At 40.4% G+C, this 21,747-nt stretch overlaps 1 protein-coding gene across 1 annotated transcript; it reads left to right on the top strand.

Annotated features, from left to right (window-relative positions):
• Positions 1-6,732: 6,732 nt before the first annotated feature.
• Positions 6,733-17,612, top strand: LOC137259740 (GTPase IMAP family member 7-like). Its single transcript, XM_067797339.1, has 3 exons — positions 6,733-6,833; positions 14,536-14,571; positions 15,315-17,612. Exons 2-3 carry the CDS (start codon positions 14,556-14,558, stop codon positions 16,307-16,309), a joined length of 1,011 nt encoding a protein of 336 aa, XP_067653440.1. The 5' UTR covers positions 6,733-6,833; positions 14,536-14,555; the 3' UTR covers positions 16,310-17,612.
• Positions 17,613-21,747: the final 4,135 nt, after the last annotated feature.

The raw sequence follows: 21,747 nt of genomic DNA, 5'->3' as shown, positions 1-21,747 counted from the left end.
ATAAGAATCTATACCGAAACGTCGCTACCCTGCAATAAAGAAGTTGATCATCCATAAAAAATTCTTGTCATCTTTATCTCAGCAACTTCTAGAATGCCTCTCAAACAGTTTAAACATACGAAAATAATGGCCTGCTACTCGCCTAATTCAGATGCTAATTTTTGGAGATGTGAATCCTTTGAACACAACTGAACGTGTGTGTATTTCTTGGCTCCTGAAAGACGCAGTGAACAATTAATGCTCCAGCTATATGACCGCGGTCTGCAAAAAACTGAATCTAGACCAGACAATGCAGTGACTGACATCATACACATTCGGTATACGATGACATGTCAGTCAAACTTCGATCTCCCAGTCGCCTCTTACGACAATCACATTCGTAGCTACTCGTGTTATTCCGGCAAGCCGGGTGGCGTTCACGGAAAGGTCACGGAAAGAGACGAGTAGTTACGAATGACGACGAGCATAGGCTAGCTGCTGAAGACCAATTCTTGATTTTCATGGGTCTTGGTTGTGTTCCCACCAGCAGCCATACATAACGCTTGTATGACATGAAAGAGTGAGTTTAGTTTTACGCCACACCCTGTAATATTCTAATATCCCAGCAATATGCACCAAAGTGGTCTGTAAGTCATCGGCTCTGGATCAAACAATCCAGGGTTGAACTTTCATCATGAACATCGATCTGATCAACCTGGACACGGTGATATGTGTCGACCCAGTCAGCGGGCCTGACCACCCGATCCCGTTAGTGGGGTCAGCTCTAGCCCCGTTTCACAAAACTCTCGTAAGCCTAAGATCTCGTAACTTTCCTCGTAGCATTTGTTACAGTATGCCAGGTACAAGAGCTACGAGTACCTTAAGTTATAACGGTAATCATGCAAATAACGGGAAAGTAAAGGACCTAAGATATAAGGGTATATCTATATCCCAAGTGTTTCAATTAAATTGGACAACCCGCGTTTGCTATAAATCTTTGAAAACGTGCAGTTGTACTCTGCAACCTTAGCAGCAGCAACAACAACAAAACATTGCAGATATGTGTTATATCAACTGAAATTCTGTTGTAACTCCATGCTGGACAAGAAAATGACTACGTGCGTTTACTTACACTTGGCTCATGCGTCTGTGTCCTCCCTCCATTTGAGGATATTTATTACATAAACATTAAAAACGAATTTACGGACTTAACACACTATTATTGCTGTTGCCTACGCTACGTCCCTACCTTTTCTATCTATTCCGGAAGCGAAATGTAATGTTATTGTCAAAGACCAAGATTGAATGTCCCAGAAATGAAATAAAAAGTCTGTTTAGTTTTATGCCATACCCAGCAATATTCTAGTTATAAGGCGGTGGTCTGGAAATAATCGAGTCTGGACCAGACAATCCAGTGACCAACAGCACGAGCATCGGGTATGATGAAAGGAGTCAACCAAGTCAGCGAGCCTGACCATCCGATCCCATTAGTCGTCTCTCATACCAAGCACAGTCGTCTTTTATGGCAAGCATGGGTTGCTGAAGGCCAATTCTACCCTGGGACCTTCACGGGTCTAAGAGTACACTAAGAAAGAAATATTTTTTCTTTTGCTTTTGTTTAATACAACAATCAGTAGTATCCCTGCTGCAAAATGGAAACAATCGAGTATGGGCCAGACAATCCCGTGATCAATGTCATGAGCACTTATCTACGTAATTGGGATACGATGACATGTGTCAACCAGTTCAGCGAGCCTGCCGACCCGATCCCGTTATTCGCCTGTTTTGGCAGACATGCGTCTGGACCAGACAATACATTGATAAACAACACGGGTATCAATCTATTAGCACACGTACAGCTTGTTCAGTTTGACCTGGTCAAGTGAGTACTAATGCATTGCATGACCGTGTCACAACTGGTTGGGTCTATTATTGTGAGGGGTGCACCATTGTCAGCTGACTGTCAATACGTCGGAACAACCGAGACAAGGTCGCCGTTAGACATCTCAGAATCGGGAAATCGTCAACAATGTCCTAACTTTCTTTAAAGACAAGCTACAGATGTTTAATGTTTCCGATGTGTGCATGCTTTGCACGAACGACATGTTGACAACATTCTCTGCTCCCCTATTTAATAAAGTTAATTCGATCTGCCGCTTGTGCCATTTGACCTCCCGGGTTTTGCATATGTAGATTCGCTCAGGTCAAGCTGAGCAGGACGTGATACGATGACGTGTCAACAAAGTCATCTAAGCAGATCATCCGACCACGTCAGTCACCTCATTGGTCAAGCATGGGGTACTGAAGATCAGTCAGATCCCGGATTTTCACTGGAATGCGAATAAACTGTATGAGGCACTATGAACTAGGGCGGTAAGCAACCAAGTCGCTAAACTCGTTTCCTAGCATTTAAAGTCACATAATTATGGGATAAGAAATACAAGAAAAAAACTAAACAAATTAAAACAACGTATTTTACATACATCATTACTATTGACTAAATGAATACAAACGGACACATATTTCCATTTATCTTTTCTTCAGAAAATATAAGGAATACATTTATTATGAATGTTGCCGGGCAATAGCAGAGTTCAACCAGTCTCGACTGATAGCGGAGAAACGTCACTTGGCTTTCAAGACAAACTTGAATGGAAATGAAAATGAAATGTTACTGATAACATGCACTGAAAAAGTAAGTATTCCCTGGGACACAAGTATGTATAACCACTCACACAATTTGTATATATAGGATAATGATAGTTGCGTAACCATGGACAACAGTAGAACAAATATATTTCATCGGACAATCAGTTTGACAAATTAATTGCTTGACAGCACAAATATGTTCAAAATGCACATTAAATCTGAAAGCAAAGTAGTGCAAATATTCACAAAAGCATAACCATTTTGAAAATATACGTATACAGGGCTATAGGAAATTATTTCAACCTGGAACTGGCAGTAGACAATTTTTGCGATGCGCCTAAAACGCTCGTGCTCACTATTCTCTGTCTGACAGGTGTCAGTATGGCCTGGTGCACATAGTCATCGGTGTTGCGATATAAAATTTAATCACTAGGGCACCTCACTGCCCAAACCTCACAAAAACACTTTCACAAATATTACTGTAATATAAAGAAGTATACACATATTAAGTCTCTGTGAAAGTAACTGAAAAATCAGCAAAACCGTCTTGGAAAACCGACCCACACACCGAATTGAATCCTTTTCCTCCATCGGTTTGGCGTCCTAACAAAACGCACAACTGGATATCTGACCTTGACCTGTGGCGGATTTCAGACAAACTCCCGTCGTTTGCGAGATCTTCCGAGACATTATTATCCCGATGGGTGGTCTGCAAATACTGGGCCGTCTTTGCCTTTGGGGTTGAGTTTTGTCGTCAATGCACTTTTCCAAGGATGTTCGGGAAGGTCTGGGACTGATCTTCGAGGTGTTTGACTTTTTTTCTGTTTCAAGATTTGTTCTCGATCGTCGTCGTCTGTTCGCTGACTTCTTACTGGACTTTGTTCTTCTTCCTGGTGTTTTGTCCTCAGGAAGATCTTCCTCGCACTCTGCTGTACCACAGTAGAGGTCAAGTACTGTAAACCCCTGGTATTCCTCCATGTTTAGTCCAAAGCTTCTGCTTGAACAGGCTGATGATTCTACATCAAAGGGTGTCAGCATTGACCATTCTGACAGGGTATACTTGTTTTATACTCTCTCCTCATGCGTCATAATGAACGTCAGAGGACCAAACTGTGAAATAAATGGCGCCAGTGTTTTTCGCATGTTTCACACCGCAAAGTTGCTATGGTGATGCTATCATAGTAACATATTCTGTTTGTGTGTGTCAAACAACAACAACAACAACAACAACAACAACAACAACAACAACAGCAACAACACATATCAAAAGCGATGATTTTATTTCGTTTTGTTTAGTCAGAATCGTTCTCTACTTTGACTTTATTGTATGACCATTTTGTTCTGTATTGAAAGTGATTAGGCTCAGGTTATTAAATTAATCAAAATCAACTTCCGACAATTACATGACAAAATACATGTATTGGTCAATGAAAAGGGTAAGACATGTTACACATTAATTGAAACGTTTCCTAAGCACAATCAATGTATAGACATGACTAAAATATTTTCATTTACAATTCGTGGCAGACTAATTCTTCTGTGCTGAATGGTGTTATTATCTAAACCAACTCTTTGGATTCAAATCCTTGTATCAAATTAAAACTGGCAGCGGACATACTTTGGACATTTTAAAAATAAATGATTGGCAACCATCATTACATCATAATATTATCATACAGAAGAGACAAACACATAAACAAACGAGAAGTATACACGCAGAAAATATAGTAAGAAACAAATAATTAAAATATAACTGAAAACATTACACTTAAATGTACCCCGTTCTCTTTCTCGTTTATGGGTAGATGGGGTAGCCCAGTGGTTAAAGAGTTCACTTGTGGTTTGGACCCAGGTTCGATTCCCCACGTGGGTACAATATTAATGTGTGAAGCCAGTTTCTGGTGTCCCCCACCGTGATATTGCTGGAATAGAGTTAAAAGCGGCGTAAAACTAAACACATTCACTCGTGTAACTGTACACTGTTGTACACATTTGTATTGTGAAAGTACGACTTGTGCTCTCGATGGATCTTTCCACCTTCATCTCAGACTCTGGGTGGTAGTGCATAAACGAGTCAGCTGACTTCAGCAATTCATGTTTCTCGTAAGAGGCGCCCTGTGATAATGCTTGTTAGAACTGGTCGTTAGCAACCCGTGCTTGCCGTAAGAGGCGCCTTGAGTTGATGTGGGCTAGAAATGATCTTCAGCAACAGATGCTTGCTGTAAGAGGCGTTCTGTGGAGATCCGGGTTAGAATTGGTCTTCAGCAACAGATGCTTGCTGTAAGAGGCGTTCTGTGGAGATCCGGGTTAGAATTGGTCTTCAGCAACAGATGCATGCTGTAAGAGGCGTTCTGTGGAGAACCGGGTTAGAATTGGTCTCCAGCAACCCATGTTTCTCGTAAGAGGCACCGTGTGAGATCCGGATTAAAACATGTCTCCAGCAACCCATGTTTCTCGTAAGAGGCACCGTGTGAGATCTGGGTTAAAACATGTCTCCAGCAACCCATGTTTCTCGTAAGAGGCACCGTGTGAGATCCGGATTAAAACATGTCTCCAGCAACCCATGTTTCTCGTAAGAGGCACCGTGTGAGATCTGGGTTAAAACATGTCTCCAGCAACCCATGTTTCTCGTAAGAGGCACCGTGTGAGATCCGGGTTAAAACATGTCTCCAGCAACCCATGTTTCTCGTAAGAGGCACCGTGTGAGATCCGGATTAAAACATGTCTCCAGCAACCCATGTTTCTCGTAAGAGGCGCCGTGTGAGGATCCGGGTTAGAACTGATCATATAAACCTAAAGTGAGCTTCTCACTATACATTAGGTCGTCTCTTGTTAGAGGTTTTTTTGTTTTGGAGGGACAGGTTTTACTTTTCGTTAGTAAGACCGCTTCCCACGGTTTACTTTTTCCTAACTTTACATGAACATCAACATTTAAATGATACATGGGTGTTTGAAAAATATCGTTTATGATTACACTTTATTAAAATTCAAAAGTTTTCCGAAGCTGAATTGGAACCGCAATTCTCTCATCCGTAGGCAGACACTCTACCACAAGACCATCGGGCCGACGAAGGTGGAGGGGTTAAATTATCAACACTAATTAGATTTTACGTGCGCTTCAGTTATTGTTATGTAGCTTCATCTACATTGTAATTACCCATCATTGACGGTATATATGATAGAGAAAACACTTCTCCTCGGTTTTATTATATGATAGAGAAAACACTTGATGCTCCTGATGGTGATCACTGGATTGTCTGGTCCAGACACGATTGTTTACAGACCACTACCATAATGTTGGAATACTACAGAACATTCTCGTTTCCTGATTACTGGGTTCCGACCTATGACGGAACTGAGTGCGGTAACCAGTACAGAATTCATTTAACTGGATACATAAATATTAATCAGTATGATTTGATGTGCCTAAGCACTTGTATTTGGCAACACTACGCTCCTTCTATTCCTTCCTCTGTCGTACAGCCATTTCTCAAACGGAAACCTGAAAAACGGGGAAATCTCAAAACTCGGCTCTGCGCTAGAAAACTTTACCCAGTCTGGTACGGAACTCATATTGTATCAATCTCTTTGTGTGTTACAGAAATAAACCGAATAAGCGCCCCAAAAATACATAACATGTGTAACCAGTGAGCCAGATCCTACGTGAACAATTTTAAGACCCCACCAAACAGGGGCAGTCCGTAATTCATTAGTTAAGGTATGCTGCCTGAACCTCAACATAAAATATAGAAATACTGTGTTATTAAAGTTTCAAATTAAAATTCATTTGGAAAAACATTTCCTTATGAAACAAGGAATGCAGTGTAACCAGAGTTGTTTGTGGTGTCTAGTTTCACTTTCACACGAGAAAATTCGGATCGGCTGAAAAGCGTGTCATTGTCTGAATGGTGTAATGAGACTCATGTTTTGGTATATGCGGTGTTAACAACAACCAACCAGCCAACCATTCAATAAAGGCGGTTACACTTGTGGTCCTTGTAAACGAGTGACAATCAACGACCAAGCAACGCACAGGCAGGTTTGTAGTGAGACACGGAAGTTTTTTTTTTTATCTCAGTGCAATTGCAATAGCCCTCCATACACTATTGCCCAGCGCGTGACTAGCGTCGTTGTCACACAAACATTACAACTCGTCAGTGCTATTTTAGCAACACGACAACTTGCAACTGCGAAAGAGAGCTCCCGTGAGTACGATACGCAATATAAATCCTGCTTGATTTCAAGTGTATTTTACTACGTCTCATGTGTGTAGAGCAAGTACGAATATTGCACAGTCCAGAAATGACATGAAGACAATGGCCATATTTACGCTCCTCTGTAATATATGTTCAATTTGGCCAGCTGAGCGGGAGATATTTTGTCAAACCGAAAGTGAAAATGTCCCGAAAGAAACGGAGTAGCCGATGGTATATCCGACACCCTGACACATATTCCGTTCATATAAAAGCAACTCACGAGGTGTATGTAGCGAACCTTTTTAATGACGAGTTTGATTGTACAATCATTGACGAACCAGGAGATGAAAATAATGGCAATTACCCCATATTTAGATAAAGGCTAACGGATTAAACCTTCGTCTTAGCAACTACGTGGGCCGAGAAATGGTGATCCATTACTTTTCACGAACATTGTGGATAGTATTCACTCACCTGACTTAGACTAATTTAACAAATGTGGAGACTGGAATCTTGTCCAAAGTACAGAGGTGTTGTATACAGGCTTAAATGAACGAAAGTGACGTCATCAAACACCTGCGTGACCTCATTTTCACTGAACACCGTGGTGTTGGCCCCGTGGGTACCGGCATGACACATCACGCCATGGCATCACCCCATTCTTTTGGACCAATCAGCAAGTATCAATACTTACTGGTTTACAAACCAGTTTCATCCGGTTTTCATTTGAACTCCGCTGACAATAATCACTTGTCTGTATACCATGTTTACATACTCAATCACCTTTTCTGTCGCATATCTCAAAGTGCGCGCGCCGTTGAGGCATGGTGCACTCATAGCGTACTGCCGAGAGAGCTCACTCAGCCAAGTGGTCATATGATATCTCCTCAAATTGTTCTCTCCCATGTTATATTTTCTGCCTGCTGTGGTTTGTTTGGATCCATTCACATCCAGAGATGAAACACATATAGATGTAAATAGTTCGCCGGTTTAAGGACACATTTGCCGTACTACATGTTTAAACGAATCAAAATGACGCACCGCTGTGCCATGGTTACTTTCCGTATCCTTATGGTATCCTGCCTGGGAATGCCAACATGTTTGTTTCATACTAGACCAGTGTATCCAGTGCGGGAGATGCGAATTCAAGGATGATACTGACATGTAAAACCCAAACCTCATATGTTTGTGATTGTATGGAATGAATCAACCACCAAACCACATGAGATGAAAATACACATCTGTGTATCTCTCACTATCCGCCACATATTAGCGCCGACAAGTCTTGGGTAGACTGGCGCAAGTCTGTTATACGTTTTATCAGAAACTGTTCATGCACTGCCCTGAGCTAGACTAACTAGACAGTATTGCCATACAATAACGAGTTTCAACGAGTTGAACATTTAGGACCGGCTTTAAGCAATGCTAGGCTGCATTTAAACATGCGAAGACTCACATTGCACTAGTGAGGAGGGGCTATCATGTTACACTGGAGTTTCAACGAGTTGAACATTTAGGACCGGCTTTAAGCAATGCTAGGCTGCATTTAAACATGCGAAGACTCACATTGCACTAGTGAGGAGGGGCTATCATGTTACACTGGCGACAGACAGCATTGAGTGTATGCGTACGAGGCCGCTCGCAGTGTTACACGGATGGAATTATGAATTTGCTCTGGCTAAATAGGACTGAATGAATGCCTCATGATAAGACATTTTAAAACAAACATAAATGAATAATTTGAATATACTCATATAATGATGTATAACTTTTGTTCTGACTTTGCTCTGCCCTATAGCTGCCGTGTACGTGCGCTTCCTTAGACTTCCATCAGAAAAGTTTTAAAGTGTCGGACAACACATTGGTGTAAATAATTGCATGTTCCCATGCTCAGTGGACAACTCCATGGGGAGCATCCACTTGGCACACACCTTGTGACTAAAGGTGGGTACCACACATTAAGAAACACACAAAAAATATACATTTCATGGTTTATTAGCTCCGTTTTCAAATGAGTGAAACTATGGGATAGGCATACGCCTACATGTATACTGTACATGTCATTGTCCTTCATCATCCTCCTATCCTGCGTTCTCTGTCGCAGATAGAGTGTCTGTATCATCATCATAATCCTCAGTCAACCCTTCCACCCAAGCCTTGTATTTGTACAATTTGGAAAACACATCATCATACATATTATTGCCATCTTTTACTTCTGTTAATATTCGTTGTGTCTTTGGGTCCCACTGCATATGATACAGATAAGTAATAAAGCGAGCATACGTCTCCTTAAACGCGATCCAGGTTAACGTTTTCAGTCTGGTTTGGATTACGTCCTCGCTAAAACCTCTCTTCGTGTACAGCTGGCGTTTCTCATCCAGTACATCTCTATTCAGCTCACGTGTACGTGAATACATTTGCTGGATACCTTGTTCTTCGAGATCAGCCATCTTACTTTTCCTGTTGTTGACATTGCTTAATGAGTCATCATCCTGTTCCATTTCAGGACGTTGCTTGTCGTGTAAATGTCGTTGTAAGTTATGGTTACTGCTAAACGCTTGACCACAATAGTCACATTCTGACAGAGAACGTGGTCTCTTCACATCAGAGTTGTCTTCCTCCCATTTCCTTTTAATTTGGGGTATTCCAGGAAGGCCCCCTTTGGACTTTTCGGGACACCAGTTTCGCCTGTGTTTTTGCAAATCAGAAGGATCTTGAAACATGAGTCCGCAGTCATCACAAGATGGCATGGCTAAGAGCTGTTCTTCACACGTCTGCTCACGATGAACATCAAACTCTGACTGAATCGTCCCAGCTTGGAGGTTGTAATGGGGAGGTGTTTGGGGTGTTTGGGGTTTTAGATCAACCAGCAAATGTCCATAAGGCTTCTGGCTAGCCCTTTGAAACTGGTCCATGAAATATGTATAGTTTCCTGGATACATTTGCCTCGCCAAAGTCATGATGGGTTGTGTATCAATGGGGTTGTTGAACAGAAGCAGATAATGACAGTTCCTTCGTTGTGTGGGATCCTTACTGTAATACAAGTTTTGGTTCAAGGCAATTACTGAGAGATTACGATGATGACTTCCTTCGGTAAACAGATCGGTAATGCGTGGATATTTGCTGACTGTGGACATTAAGTCATCAAGCACAACGACGTTCACCACCTGGGGGTTCAGAAACTCATTCTTTTCCAGGTCAGAAGGAATGCCTTGATGGAAATCAACGTAGGGATAAACACGACTTTGAATGACATTATACAAGGACTGCCATCGTTTGTAGAGCCATGGAATACGTTCGGGGTATGGTTTAAGGTTCACCAAGTAGGTGCTTCACCAAGTAGGTTTTTCCACAGGAGGTGGGCCCAGAAACATTCATGGTAAACGGGTGTTGCAACCTAAATTCATCACCCACATGTAGCTGCTGCTTTTGCTGCTGTTGCTTCTGCTGCTGCTGCTGCTGCTGCTGCTGCTTGAGATCCTCTCCTGAATGTTTTGTTCGAATATGACGGGACAAGTCACGAGCCCAAACATATTGTTTGGAGCATACTGGACGGGAATACATGTTCACACGGCGACAGTCCTACTACAAATGTAGCCCTTTGTCTCTATTTAAAAACCTGTTTTCATTCGTTTTGTGGGCACTGCTTCCATAGTGTTTTCCCTATGGACGACACGATTTTCCTTCAACTTGGCTTTCGCCTGTTGAACGACTTTGTTGGGTGGGAGACGTGAGAGCAAACGTGTCTGTTGAAGTAAGTAAAGTAAGTCCATCTTGACCCCTTCTTTCTCGTAATTGATCACATAATCGTCTACATTCGTAAAGGGATTGGGGATAGCCCTTGGCCTGCAAGTAGTAATATTTGGTCCATTTCTTCGGGCCATCCAGATAGGGTCTCCAGTATCTCCTGTTCATTTTCTTGTTGCAGTTGCAGATGAAGTGTCACTCTCACGGGTGCACGGCTAAATGAAGCAAGATTGCCCTTGTAGTCCTTTATATAGAACTCCCCTCGTGTTCAAAGAGGAGCAGAGCGTGGTTTCGATCCACGGTCCTCTGGGTTATGAGCCCAGTGCGCTTCCACTGCGCCACTCTGCTGTACTTGCATCTGCCTTGTGTGTGACCAAATAGTCACAAATACATTCAGTCCATCTCTTAAACATGTAAATCCACATGACTACCCCCTAGGGCCATCTCTGTCCCAGGTACTCCTACCAGGGTCAAATAGGGACAGTCTGGAAACTACTTTTCATGTTCACTCCAACAATTATCCTCTATGTGCCAGTTCTTGAGAATGACATCACACCGAACACACTAAAAATCTGTTTACATGAAACCATTTGCACCACTTCATTCAGAATTAGGTCGGGGGATGACTGTTCTGAAACAAAAGAATAAAAAACCAACATGAGTCAGTGACTCTGTAACCGGCTTCGCGCTCTCCAGGCTTAGGGGGTCTAAGACACCTCTCTTAGTCTTAAGACTTGTAGACCTAAGACTTATAGGCGACCTCTACACAGGCCAGAGTGTATCTCAGTAAGTAAACCGTACTTACAGGGAGCTAAGAGGGGAGTCCCTTTCCCTGATGGGTGTCCCCTTTTCCTCCTCCTCCCTGGTTGGGGTTCAAGTGTCGACTACCTCTTCTACTCTCTGTATCGCTTGAACGAGGCCAGAATAATTCTTCCTCAGGGTATGCCGGTGAGTAGCTTCCGTTTTCAAGAGGGAGAGAGATACCTGGATGTCGTCTGAGTATTCAGGGACGAAGTGATGCCTGATCCGAAATGAAAGGGGTTATATATATTTCCACTGTCAAACCGGATGAAACCGGTTGATCTGTCCGTAAGGCTGCCACGCACAACAATACACACATTTTCGTTCATTTCCCAAGCGTTTTTCAAGGTCACGGTGAGGTCATGCATGTGTTTGATGACGTCACTTTCGTTCATTTAAGCCGGTATACAACACAGAGGTAGATACTCTCAACTGTAAATTACGTTAATAATCCAAACGCAAGAGAAAGGCAATTGAATTCACTGAAGAACATAGGCTAATAGATCCGTGTAGATTAACGATTGAACGTATATCAAGACGATATACTACATAGTCCAATCCTCTTCACTCACGAGAAAAGAATGAGAAGGGAATAGGAAACAATGGTTCACGGTTGAACTGAACTTAACTAAAGAATTATCCCAAAAGGAAAATATTCAACCTAAGTTAAAAATAGAACATTTTTAGAAAACTTAAAGAGATTCAACTGGTCAGAAGTGAAGGTAGATATATAATCCTTCGATCAAAAGCTGAATGCATCGAAATTTGAGAAAAAAACAACTAAATGTTTCTTATCACTCGAGAACCCTAACATCCCGAGTACGGCTGAACTAGAACAAGAGAATGCTAAAAATGAAACTCGTGCTAAAACGAAGGAAACAAAAAACAATATTAAAGGCTGTGTACGAAATACAAAAACAGATAACATAGATTTAGATAAATTGTTTGAAAATCATGATATACTGAAACTAAAACGAAACCCCCAAGCAAAAGGAACTACTGGATGGTGAATTGACATAAGATGAAGTATTAAAAAGTATTAAATGCTTTGAAAAATACGAAACATTATAAAAGCCCCGCTCCTTCTGACTTCACTACAGAATGTTATAAATTTTCTGGGCCGATTTAAATAAGCATTTAATCAAATCGCTCTATGTATTCCAGAGGAAAGCCTCCATCCAGCCAAAACCAAGGCATTTTTCCTCAAATGAGGTTAATGTGAAGAATATTTTAAAAACTGGAGACAAAAAACTCTGGGAATTGTGTCAGCAGTGATAGAATCAAACCAATGCCATTATCAATGAAGATCAAAAGGGTTTTGTATTGGTGAATGTAGACTTCCTATATATGACATCATAGACTACACAGAAGCATGGAAATACCAGGCATCTTACATTTAATTGATTTCGAAAAGGCACCTGACGTTGTTGAATGGGATTTTATTTCAAAAGTATGGGATTTTTTGGTTTAATTTCGGAAATTCATTCAAACTCTGCATGCATGCATTCTATAAATACATTAAATCGAGCGCACTAATTTATTCTGACCAGAGGCTGCAGACAGGGAGATCTCGTATCTCCATATATTTTTCTGCTATGAGCACAAATACTAGCAAACATGCCAAGGATTATAAAATAAAAGGAATAACCATTTGAGATACGGATTTTCTTGAATCCCAGTTTGCAGATGGCACAACACTGATATCAGATGGCACAGAAAATTGCCTTAAGAACACTCTGCAAATACTACGACCCTATCAATCATTTTCGGGTTTAAAAATTAACACGAACAAAACGCAAGTAGTAATAATAGGATCCCTGAAAAAAATGGATTTAATCTCCTTACACATGCATAGTTTGGCAGAAATGGTAGGAAGATAAACTGAAAGAAGTACGACTTTCGATGAAGAAATGGTCAACAAGAGACCTTACCGGATTGAAAAGTCTTAAACTACTTAAACTGAATTATTATTCTCATCTCTCCCTAATCAAAATAAAGCAGAGAATTAAATTCAGAAATTAAATTCTTTTGGCAAAATAAACCAGTCAATATAACTAGGATACACTTTGTAAATCAGTCGTAAAAGGGGGCTCAGAGTACCAAACATAGAAAATATAATCAAATCGCAAAACATTACATGGATTAAGAGGTTGTTCAAATACGATTCAAAACTGTAAACATTTATGATAGTATTAAAACAAACGATATGAGCTTTATATCAAAATGTGAACAATATTATGAAGTGAAATGTTATGGCAAAGCGAACCAAGTTTGGGCAGATGTTTTAGTCTCATGGAGAAATTCCACCAATAGTTAGAGAAAAAAAAGGATGAAGATCATATCCTTGCGCACCCGCTGCGGCATATTGACAATTTACGTTCTATAACAAGCCAGTATACACTAGAAAAAGCAGGAATAAATACAATAAACTATTTCCATGCCTATATGGGTAATATAGAGTCGTCATAAGTCATACCTGATATGTTCACTTTAGTAGCCTGGTGGTTAATACGCCAAGGAACCGCGGGTTCGATTCCCTACATAGGTACATAACATTACTAAAGCTCACACCCACTTATCCATCGTCATATGTAAAGCTAGTGTTAGTAAACACTTGACTTGACAAACAACACGATGTAAAGACATCGTTGAATATGAAGTTCCACCATGTAAGGGGTGGTCAGGTAGTCTGGTGGTTGCAGCGTTCACTCGTCACGCTCCCATGTTCGATTTCCCACTTGGTACAATGTATGAAAACCATTTCTGGTGTCACCCCCATGATATTGCTGGAATATTGCTGAAACAATACTCATTCACTCCACCATGAGTAGTATAAAGGCCTCTACACTACTACCATGGAAACAGACTCGGCAAGTTACTTGTATACCATCTCTTCACCTGCTGGGTGCTTGTTGACAGGCGATACAAAGCGGCTTTAATTATAAGTTATTATGGCTGGAGGTATAATATTGGAACATTAATCATTGATATGAATTGAACAAACGCCTAATGGTTGTGTCAAATATTATTATTTTTTATTTATGTAATTACTTTCAAAAGGATCGTCAAAGGAATATGCAGCCAGAGATTTCCAACGATTTATATATCTTCATATTTATATATGTGATTTTAAAATTTATACTTACATTTCATATTTTTTCAGATCCAACTGCAGAGGAGAACATGGCTGCTGCAACAGGTAATAGATGGGATGGATTTCCTCGTTTTCTGGTTCTCATGATTCATTCCCTAACCAAATGTAGCTCAGACACAATATTACACTGAATACACTTGAAACCTTTAGTTTGCTGTAAGTGCCGATTGTTCAACGTGGTGGTGGGATAGCCTAATGGTTAAAGCTTCCTCTCATCACACATCACACCGAAGACCCGGTTCGATTCCCCACATGGACACAATGTGTGAAACCCATTTCTGGTGTCCCCCGCCGTGATAATAGAAGCCCTAGGTTTGCAGAAGGCATCGGTCTTAATGAAACACCTCGGGCTTCTGCAAACGGTAATGTCGCGAAAGATAGCGTTACCCTTATAATATCACGGCGAGAGACTCCAGGAAAGGACTTCATACACTGAATCCATGTGGAGGTCTTCGACGTGACAAACTGCTGGGCAATCCCACCACCAGAAGAACAAACTGTAGCAGGCAAGCAGACCACTGATTCCAAAGAAGAGCATTAATTTTATACCCATGACGCGAAGACTAGTTTTGTAGATGTACTGCGCGACAATGCGCGACATGTGTCAGCTTTACCGAAACCAGCACTTTTTGTCTGAGGAAACTTCTTTGCATTTGGTGATGCATACCTTAATCCATATATGTTCTTTGTATTTCATCAGACCTAATACATAAAATTATGTATACTTAAGATTTGGTAGGCAGATGTTCCCAAACCAAGACTAAATTTCCCCTTATGTTATGTTTCAGGTTCCAGAAATGAACTCTTTTTGTCTGAGGAAACTCGACTGATTCTCGTTGGCAAAACGGGATCAGGTAAAAGTTCCACTGGCAACACTATCGTTGGTCAATCGGTTTTCAAAGTAGAGTGTTCAGCCTCTTCGGTAACCAAATCATGTGAACACGCCATGTTTGAGAGATTCGGGAGGGACATTTTACTGCTTGACACGCCCGGTTTCTTTGGAACTGGAACAAGTGAGGAAAGTATCAAGGAGGAGCTAACGAAAAGTGTTGTCCTGACATCTCCTGGAGTGCACGCTATTCTGTTTGTGATTGGTGTGGGGAGATTCACCGAAGAAGAGGTAACATCTGTGGAGAGATTCCTTGCGTTTTTTGGCTCTGAATCAAAGCGTCATGTGATCGTTATCTTCACTAGGAAAGATGAACTTGAGAAGTCTAAGAAGACTCTGAAATGGTTAATCGACTCCAACAGGAAACTGAAAACTTTCATCAATCAGACGGGCAGGAATTATATTGCAGTTAACAACGACTCAGCTGTGGACCATGAAGAATTTGTGCAGAAGTTACTGGAGCTGGTAGACAGGCTTGTGAAACAGAATGGGGGCCACTTCACAAATAAGATGTATCAAGAAGCTGAGAGTCAAATGAAGAAGATAGAAGGGAAGGAACTGGTCAAACTGTTAACCGAAAACCAAACATCTGATGAGGAGACAATTGATGAGGGTGTGCGGGAATATGGTCAAACACTCTCTGGCTACTCCGAGTCTGAAAAGGAACTTTTACTGGCAAGGAAGCGCAAGGCTCTCGAGGATGAATGTCGTAAGATCCATGAAAGGGAAGCTAGAAGACATGCCAGGGATAAATATGACAGTTCTGAAATCATTTGGAAAGTATTAGCAGGGTTAGTTGGAGTTGCTGCAGTTGCTGTGACAGTAGGTATGGTTGTTGCTGCAGGACCAGAGGCAGCAGTGGCTACACTAGTTGGAATTCTTGCTTCAAGGTAATATGATGGATGAAACGTAATTAAATGATAGTTAAACTCATAACCATTGCTTCAAACGTATTTATCATGTTGACGGTAACCTGGCTTCAAACATTTCTATCATGTTGATGGGAATCATACTTCGGATGTATTTATCATCTTGAAGGGAATTATGTTTCAAATGTATCAGTCACTTTGATGATAACACCACTTCAAGTGTATCTGTGGGGTAGGAGCCATGTTTCAATTGTATCTATCATCTTCATGGGAACTATACTTCAAATATACGTATCATCTTGAAAATTATCTATCATCTTGAACCCAGCTTCAAATATATCTATGATCTTGACGGGAACTATGTTTCAAATGTACGTATCATCTTGACGGGAACTAGGATCTAAATTTATCTATCACCATGATCCGTTCCATGCTTCAAATGTATCCATCATCTTGATTGGAACTATGCTTCAAATGTATCTATAATTTTGACGGGAACTGATGGACGGGCTTGTTAGGTAAAATGGGGGCCACGTCACAAATAAGATGTACCAAGAGGCTGAGAATCCTATGAAGAAGATAGACGGGAAGAAAGTGGTCAAACTGCTGGCTGAAAACCAAATATCTGACATAAAGGTTATTGATGATGGTGTTCGGGAGCACCGTCCGACACTTTCTGTCTACTCCGAGTCTCAAAAGGAGCTTTCTACTGAAAGTGCAAGGCTGTCATTGATGAATGTCGCAAGATCCATGAAAGGGAAACCAGAAGACATGCCAAGAATACCAATGACAGTTCTCACATGAGTTGGAAAATATTAGCTGGGGCAGTTGCAGTTGCTGTGGGGATAGCTGCAGCTGCTATGGCAATAGGTGTGGATGTTGCCGCAGGCCCAGAAGTGATGGTGGCTTCAAATGCATCTGTCATCGTGACGGCAATCAAGCTTCAAATTGATATCTCTCATCTTGATGGGAACAATGCTTCAAATGTATACTAGTATACCATTATGACAGGAATTACACTTAAAATGTGCTTCAGATGATCGATTGCCTCATAACTACCCTATACCTTGATGATTGTGCTCCACATTTCCTTTATCTTATAACTGAATATAGAAAGTGGAGTAAAACCTTTTTTTTCTCGAAATAACTGTTTTAAGTGAAAGATTGGTTCCTGTGTGTTTGCAAGAGTGTTTTTTGTCATTTCTTCATTTGTTTTGATAACTGTACTTTCTGTTTGGTATCTTCTTTCAGTGATTGTCACAACTTGCTCTGTTTTCTTGCTCATGTGTGTATCACTGTCCATTAAAACTGATTTTAGCTTTGATGTATAAGCTTTCCTTTATCCTTATCTCCACGTCGTATTGGTTGGAATAATGTTAATGTTAAACTAGACATGTCAGGGATACATATGGCAGTTCTGACATCAGTTGGAAAATATTGACAGGGGCAGTTGCCGCTGCTTGCATGGTAGGTTTGAGTTATGCCGCAGGCCCTGGAGGGATAGTAGCTACGGTAGCAGCAGCAATTTTTCACTTTAAGTAACACGGGTGAACTGTTTGGTAGCTGAAGGTGTTTCAAAGCCGAAATATTCCAGCTAGATGACAATAACCTACTTTGTTGAACAATGCTATAAACATATATACATATATATTCTTGATGAGAATAGTGCCTTTAACAGATTTTTTTTCATTTCAATGAGATCAAGGTTAGAGATGTATTTATCATCTCAACATGAAATGTATCTTTCCTTTGGTGTGCACTATGCCTCGAACTTATTATCTTAATGGGAAACAAGACTGAAAGGTATCTGTTATCTTATTTGGAACAAATGTGCGTATCAGCCATGGACACACCACTTCATACGTACCTGTCATCTTTGTTGGAGCCGTGCTTGAAACGTCGCCATCATAGAAACTATACCTTTAATAGCTATCATGCTTCAAATGTATCTATCATCTTGATGGGACCAATGCTTCAAAGATACCTATCATCTTGATGGGACCAATGCTTCAAAGATACCTATCATCTTGATGGGACCAATGCTTCCAAGGTACCTATCATCTTGATGGGAACAAAACTTTCAATGTATCTATTACCCTGAATTGACTCATGCTTCAAATGTATCTATCAGTATCATGGGAACTATGCCTTAAAATGCCTGTCGTTTTAATGGGAACAACACTTCAATCGTATCTATCGTCTTGATGGGAACCTTCTGTCCAATGCAACATATGTCATATTTGGGATTTCACTTTCTTAGTAAAGTACAAATTCTCGTACTTTTTTCGGTTGAGTCCCATCCGGGATTCGAACCCGCACCCTCAGAGTCAGGCACCTAATCGCCAGCACACAAAGTCAGCCGCCTAGCCCGCTCAGCCACCGCGACTTCCACAAAGTGAAAGTCGGACAACTGGTAGTCTAGACTGCGTACTTTGTGTACCCCTCTGATGAGTGTAAATTGGCACGGCTCCCAGGGTCGAAAGCTATGATTACACGATGCCATTTAGAAAGTGGTCAAATGCAACATATGTCATATTTGGGATTTCACTTTCTTACTAAGTCGCGGTGGCTGAGCGGGCTAGGCGGCTGACTTTGTGTGCTGGCGATTAGGTGCCTGACTCTGAGGGTGCGGGTTCGAATCCCGGATGGGACTCAACCGAAAAAAGTACTAGAATTTGTACTTTACTAAGAAAGTGAAATCCCAAATATGACATATGTTGCATTTGACCACTTTCTAAATGGCATCGTGCAATCACTTCTGTCCAATTCTTGCAGAATGGAAAGTGACTACAGCCTGACGTCTTTAGGCATTACATTTCACGAAGCAATATAAGCAATAAATAATAATATAAAATTGATAAACATTCCTGGAGATGATGGTATGGAAGACGGGAATAAACATAGATTCATGTATAACTAATACTTCTGTAATGGCGTGACCATACAAGAAGAGATGCACAATGGAACATGTTTAGTATTTGCATGTGATTTGTTCATTTTAGGATATATTTCTATATCATTCAGACACAATTGTATCTTTCGTAAGAATACAGCGAGAAATTGCAGTGTCTGTTAATTTGACCGTTGTATCGATGATACCATGTGACTTTGGTAGTTGCTATGATAACATAAGATATCTTGGTCTAATTACTGATAACACTGACGATGATTTGGATCAAATCATCAGGTATCATGCAGGCAAAACATGCAAAGATGCATGGTGTTAAAATAATCGTGCAAAATACAATGTATCTGCTGTTATGGTTTTGAAATTACTGAGACAAACGGCTTGTGAATTCATCACAGACCAACAATGTATAACACAGGCAAGTTTATAACATTCAGTTGTTTATTGAATAAACCCTTAAGGTTACAATGAATGGAAGTACAGATTTCTAGTACAATACTATTCATATTTTACTATCTATTGTCCAAACGACTGATGGTAGCAGAACGAATGGACGATCTAGCTGAATTTATAAATACATATTAAAAGTATGTAAAGGTAACATATATACATGTATTTATCTGTCTGCCGGTGTGAGATTGAATATATTTCACAAACACATTGTTTTCCATTTGTGCCAACCTAAAAGCTGCTAAGGAGATCATCAAAATTTACTGGATAGTTTTACAACACGAATTTCCACAATGTTTCGCTTGGGCAAAAACAAACTGTCAGGAAATCAAACTGTTGAACCGAAGGACGTAAGACATCTACTATCAACGTCATTTTGCTTTAATATTTAATAAACAAAAAATCAATCCAGTGGTGTTTTAGCCAATGCGTCATCGTGAACGTAATAAAATCAAACTGAGAGATATTTACGAGGATGAATCATCACATTCAATGTCAAGGTGATGATATCAAGTTTACTTCTCCATCAAATGATTTCTCGCATGCAACCGACATTTGTCTCCCCACACACAATAGGAAGGATTTTATCAGGACATATTTTCAATTGGTCTAATTTGTGAATTATGTGGAGTGAATTGATTCTACTGATGGTAGATTAATAATAAATACTAAAAATGACTAGAGGTGACTGTCTATTGTAACATACTCTTGTGGTAGCGATAGTCTATTGGGACGAACTATTGCGAGAGTTTTTCACTCCTTGAATTGTCTCATTTGAAATCATTTCCCAAATGAATGTACAGTTTATATGTAATAAATAGGTTGAAGTAATGTCAGTCCATTTAAATAATTGACTTGAAATTAAGAAACTTGAAACCTCGGATCATGTAAGCACTTAAAACATAAACTCAATGAAGCTACAAGTCTCAAAGTGAACGAACCTAGTGCTTCCTGTATGTTGCGCTGCGCTTTTATAAACGGAAGTCAATTAATAAGCTATCGTTAGTTTTTCGTTTCAAATATCGATTAACTAATATCGAAGACCCAACAATTGCAACTTTAATAGCCCTAATTCTGAGCGAACTTGCTGCGGAATTACGCCATACCACAATATTTACGGGAATGTTCCTGCAGGACAAGAGGCAATATTCCATGGCATACCAAATCCAAAGAGCTTCTATATAAAGGCTTTACTAATATGATCTGCTGCTTGAAAAACACCGGTTGAGTAGTTTAAAAATATTTTCAGTAAATAAATAGTCAAAAGATGACCCGAAGATAAAGAACACGCTCTTACTGGATGTAGAGTAATGTATAATTCGCATTTTCATAGCATTTTGATGTTGGCTTTACTACATGCCTAAAATTGGGGAGTTCTTATTTTCGTTTCTTTTCTGTGTATATCACCTGTTTCACAACAAGACACATTGCATTTAAAGACTTGTTATTTTCCCCTTAAAATGTAAGTAAATGGTTTTCTAAAGTCAGGACGGACTAATTCTGTATCAGAAATATATACAATGGAAGCTGTCTAAACCGGAACTCACTAGGACGGAAGAAATAATCCGGATTAGACAAAGTGCTGGATTGTAGATTTGATAATAAATGTACAAGCCATGGATGGGACTGAGAATTTATGCTGGTGTTGACAACTTGCCGGTTTGGACAGATGCTGGTTTTGATAGCTCCCACCGTATGACCTGTAACGTTAGTACTAATTTCAATTAAATCTTGTACTTTTTAAAGATTGTATTGATGAAATAATTTCTGAGATGTAAATGGAATGTGTTCCTCAAAACACTTACTTTCACAAAATAAGAAATTGTATTTGGTCAGAAATTAAATGAAATGCGCGGAAGGAAGGAAGGAGCGGAGTGGAGCGGAGTTGAGTGGAGTGGAGTGGAGTTTTCTGTGCTGACCACTACAGTAATATTTAGGCTTAACTGCACTTAAATGCAGAAGTAGGGGTCAGTGGTCAGCTAAACTTGGCTATTCCAAGTAGTCAACCGGTATTCAATGGCATGCATCAATCAAGTCAACGAGTCTGACTGCCCTTACGTCAAACACGTCAAGCACGTCAAGCTCACCAAGCACAGCAAGCATGT

Source organism: Haliotis asinina, chromosome 13, assembly GCF_037392515.1.
Source record: "Haliotis asinina isolate JCU_RB_2024 chromosome 13, JCU_Hal_asi_v2, whole genome shotgun sequence".
Lineage (NCBI taxonomy): Eukaryota > Metazoa > Mollusca > Gastropoda > Lepetellida > Haliotidae > Haliotis > Haliotis asinina.
The sequence above is the reverse complement of the archived record's forward strand: the minus strand, read 5'-3'. Positions and strand labels throughout refer to the sequence as shown.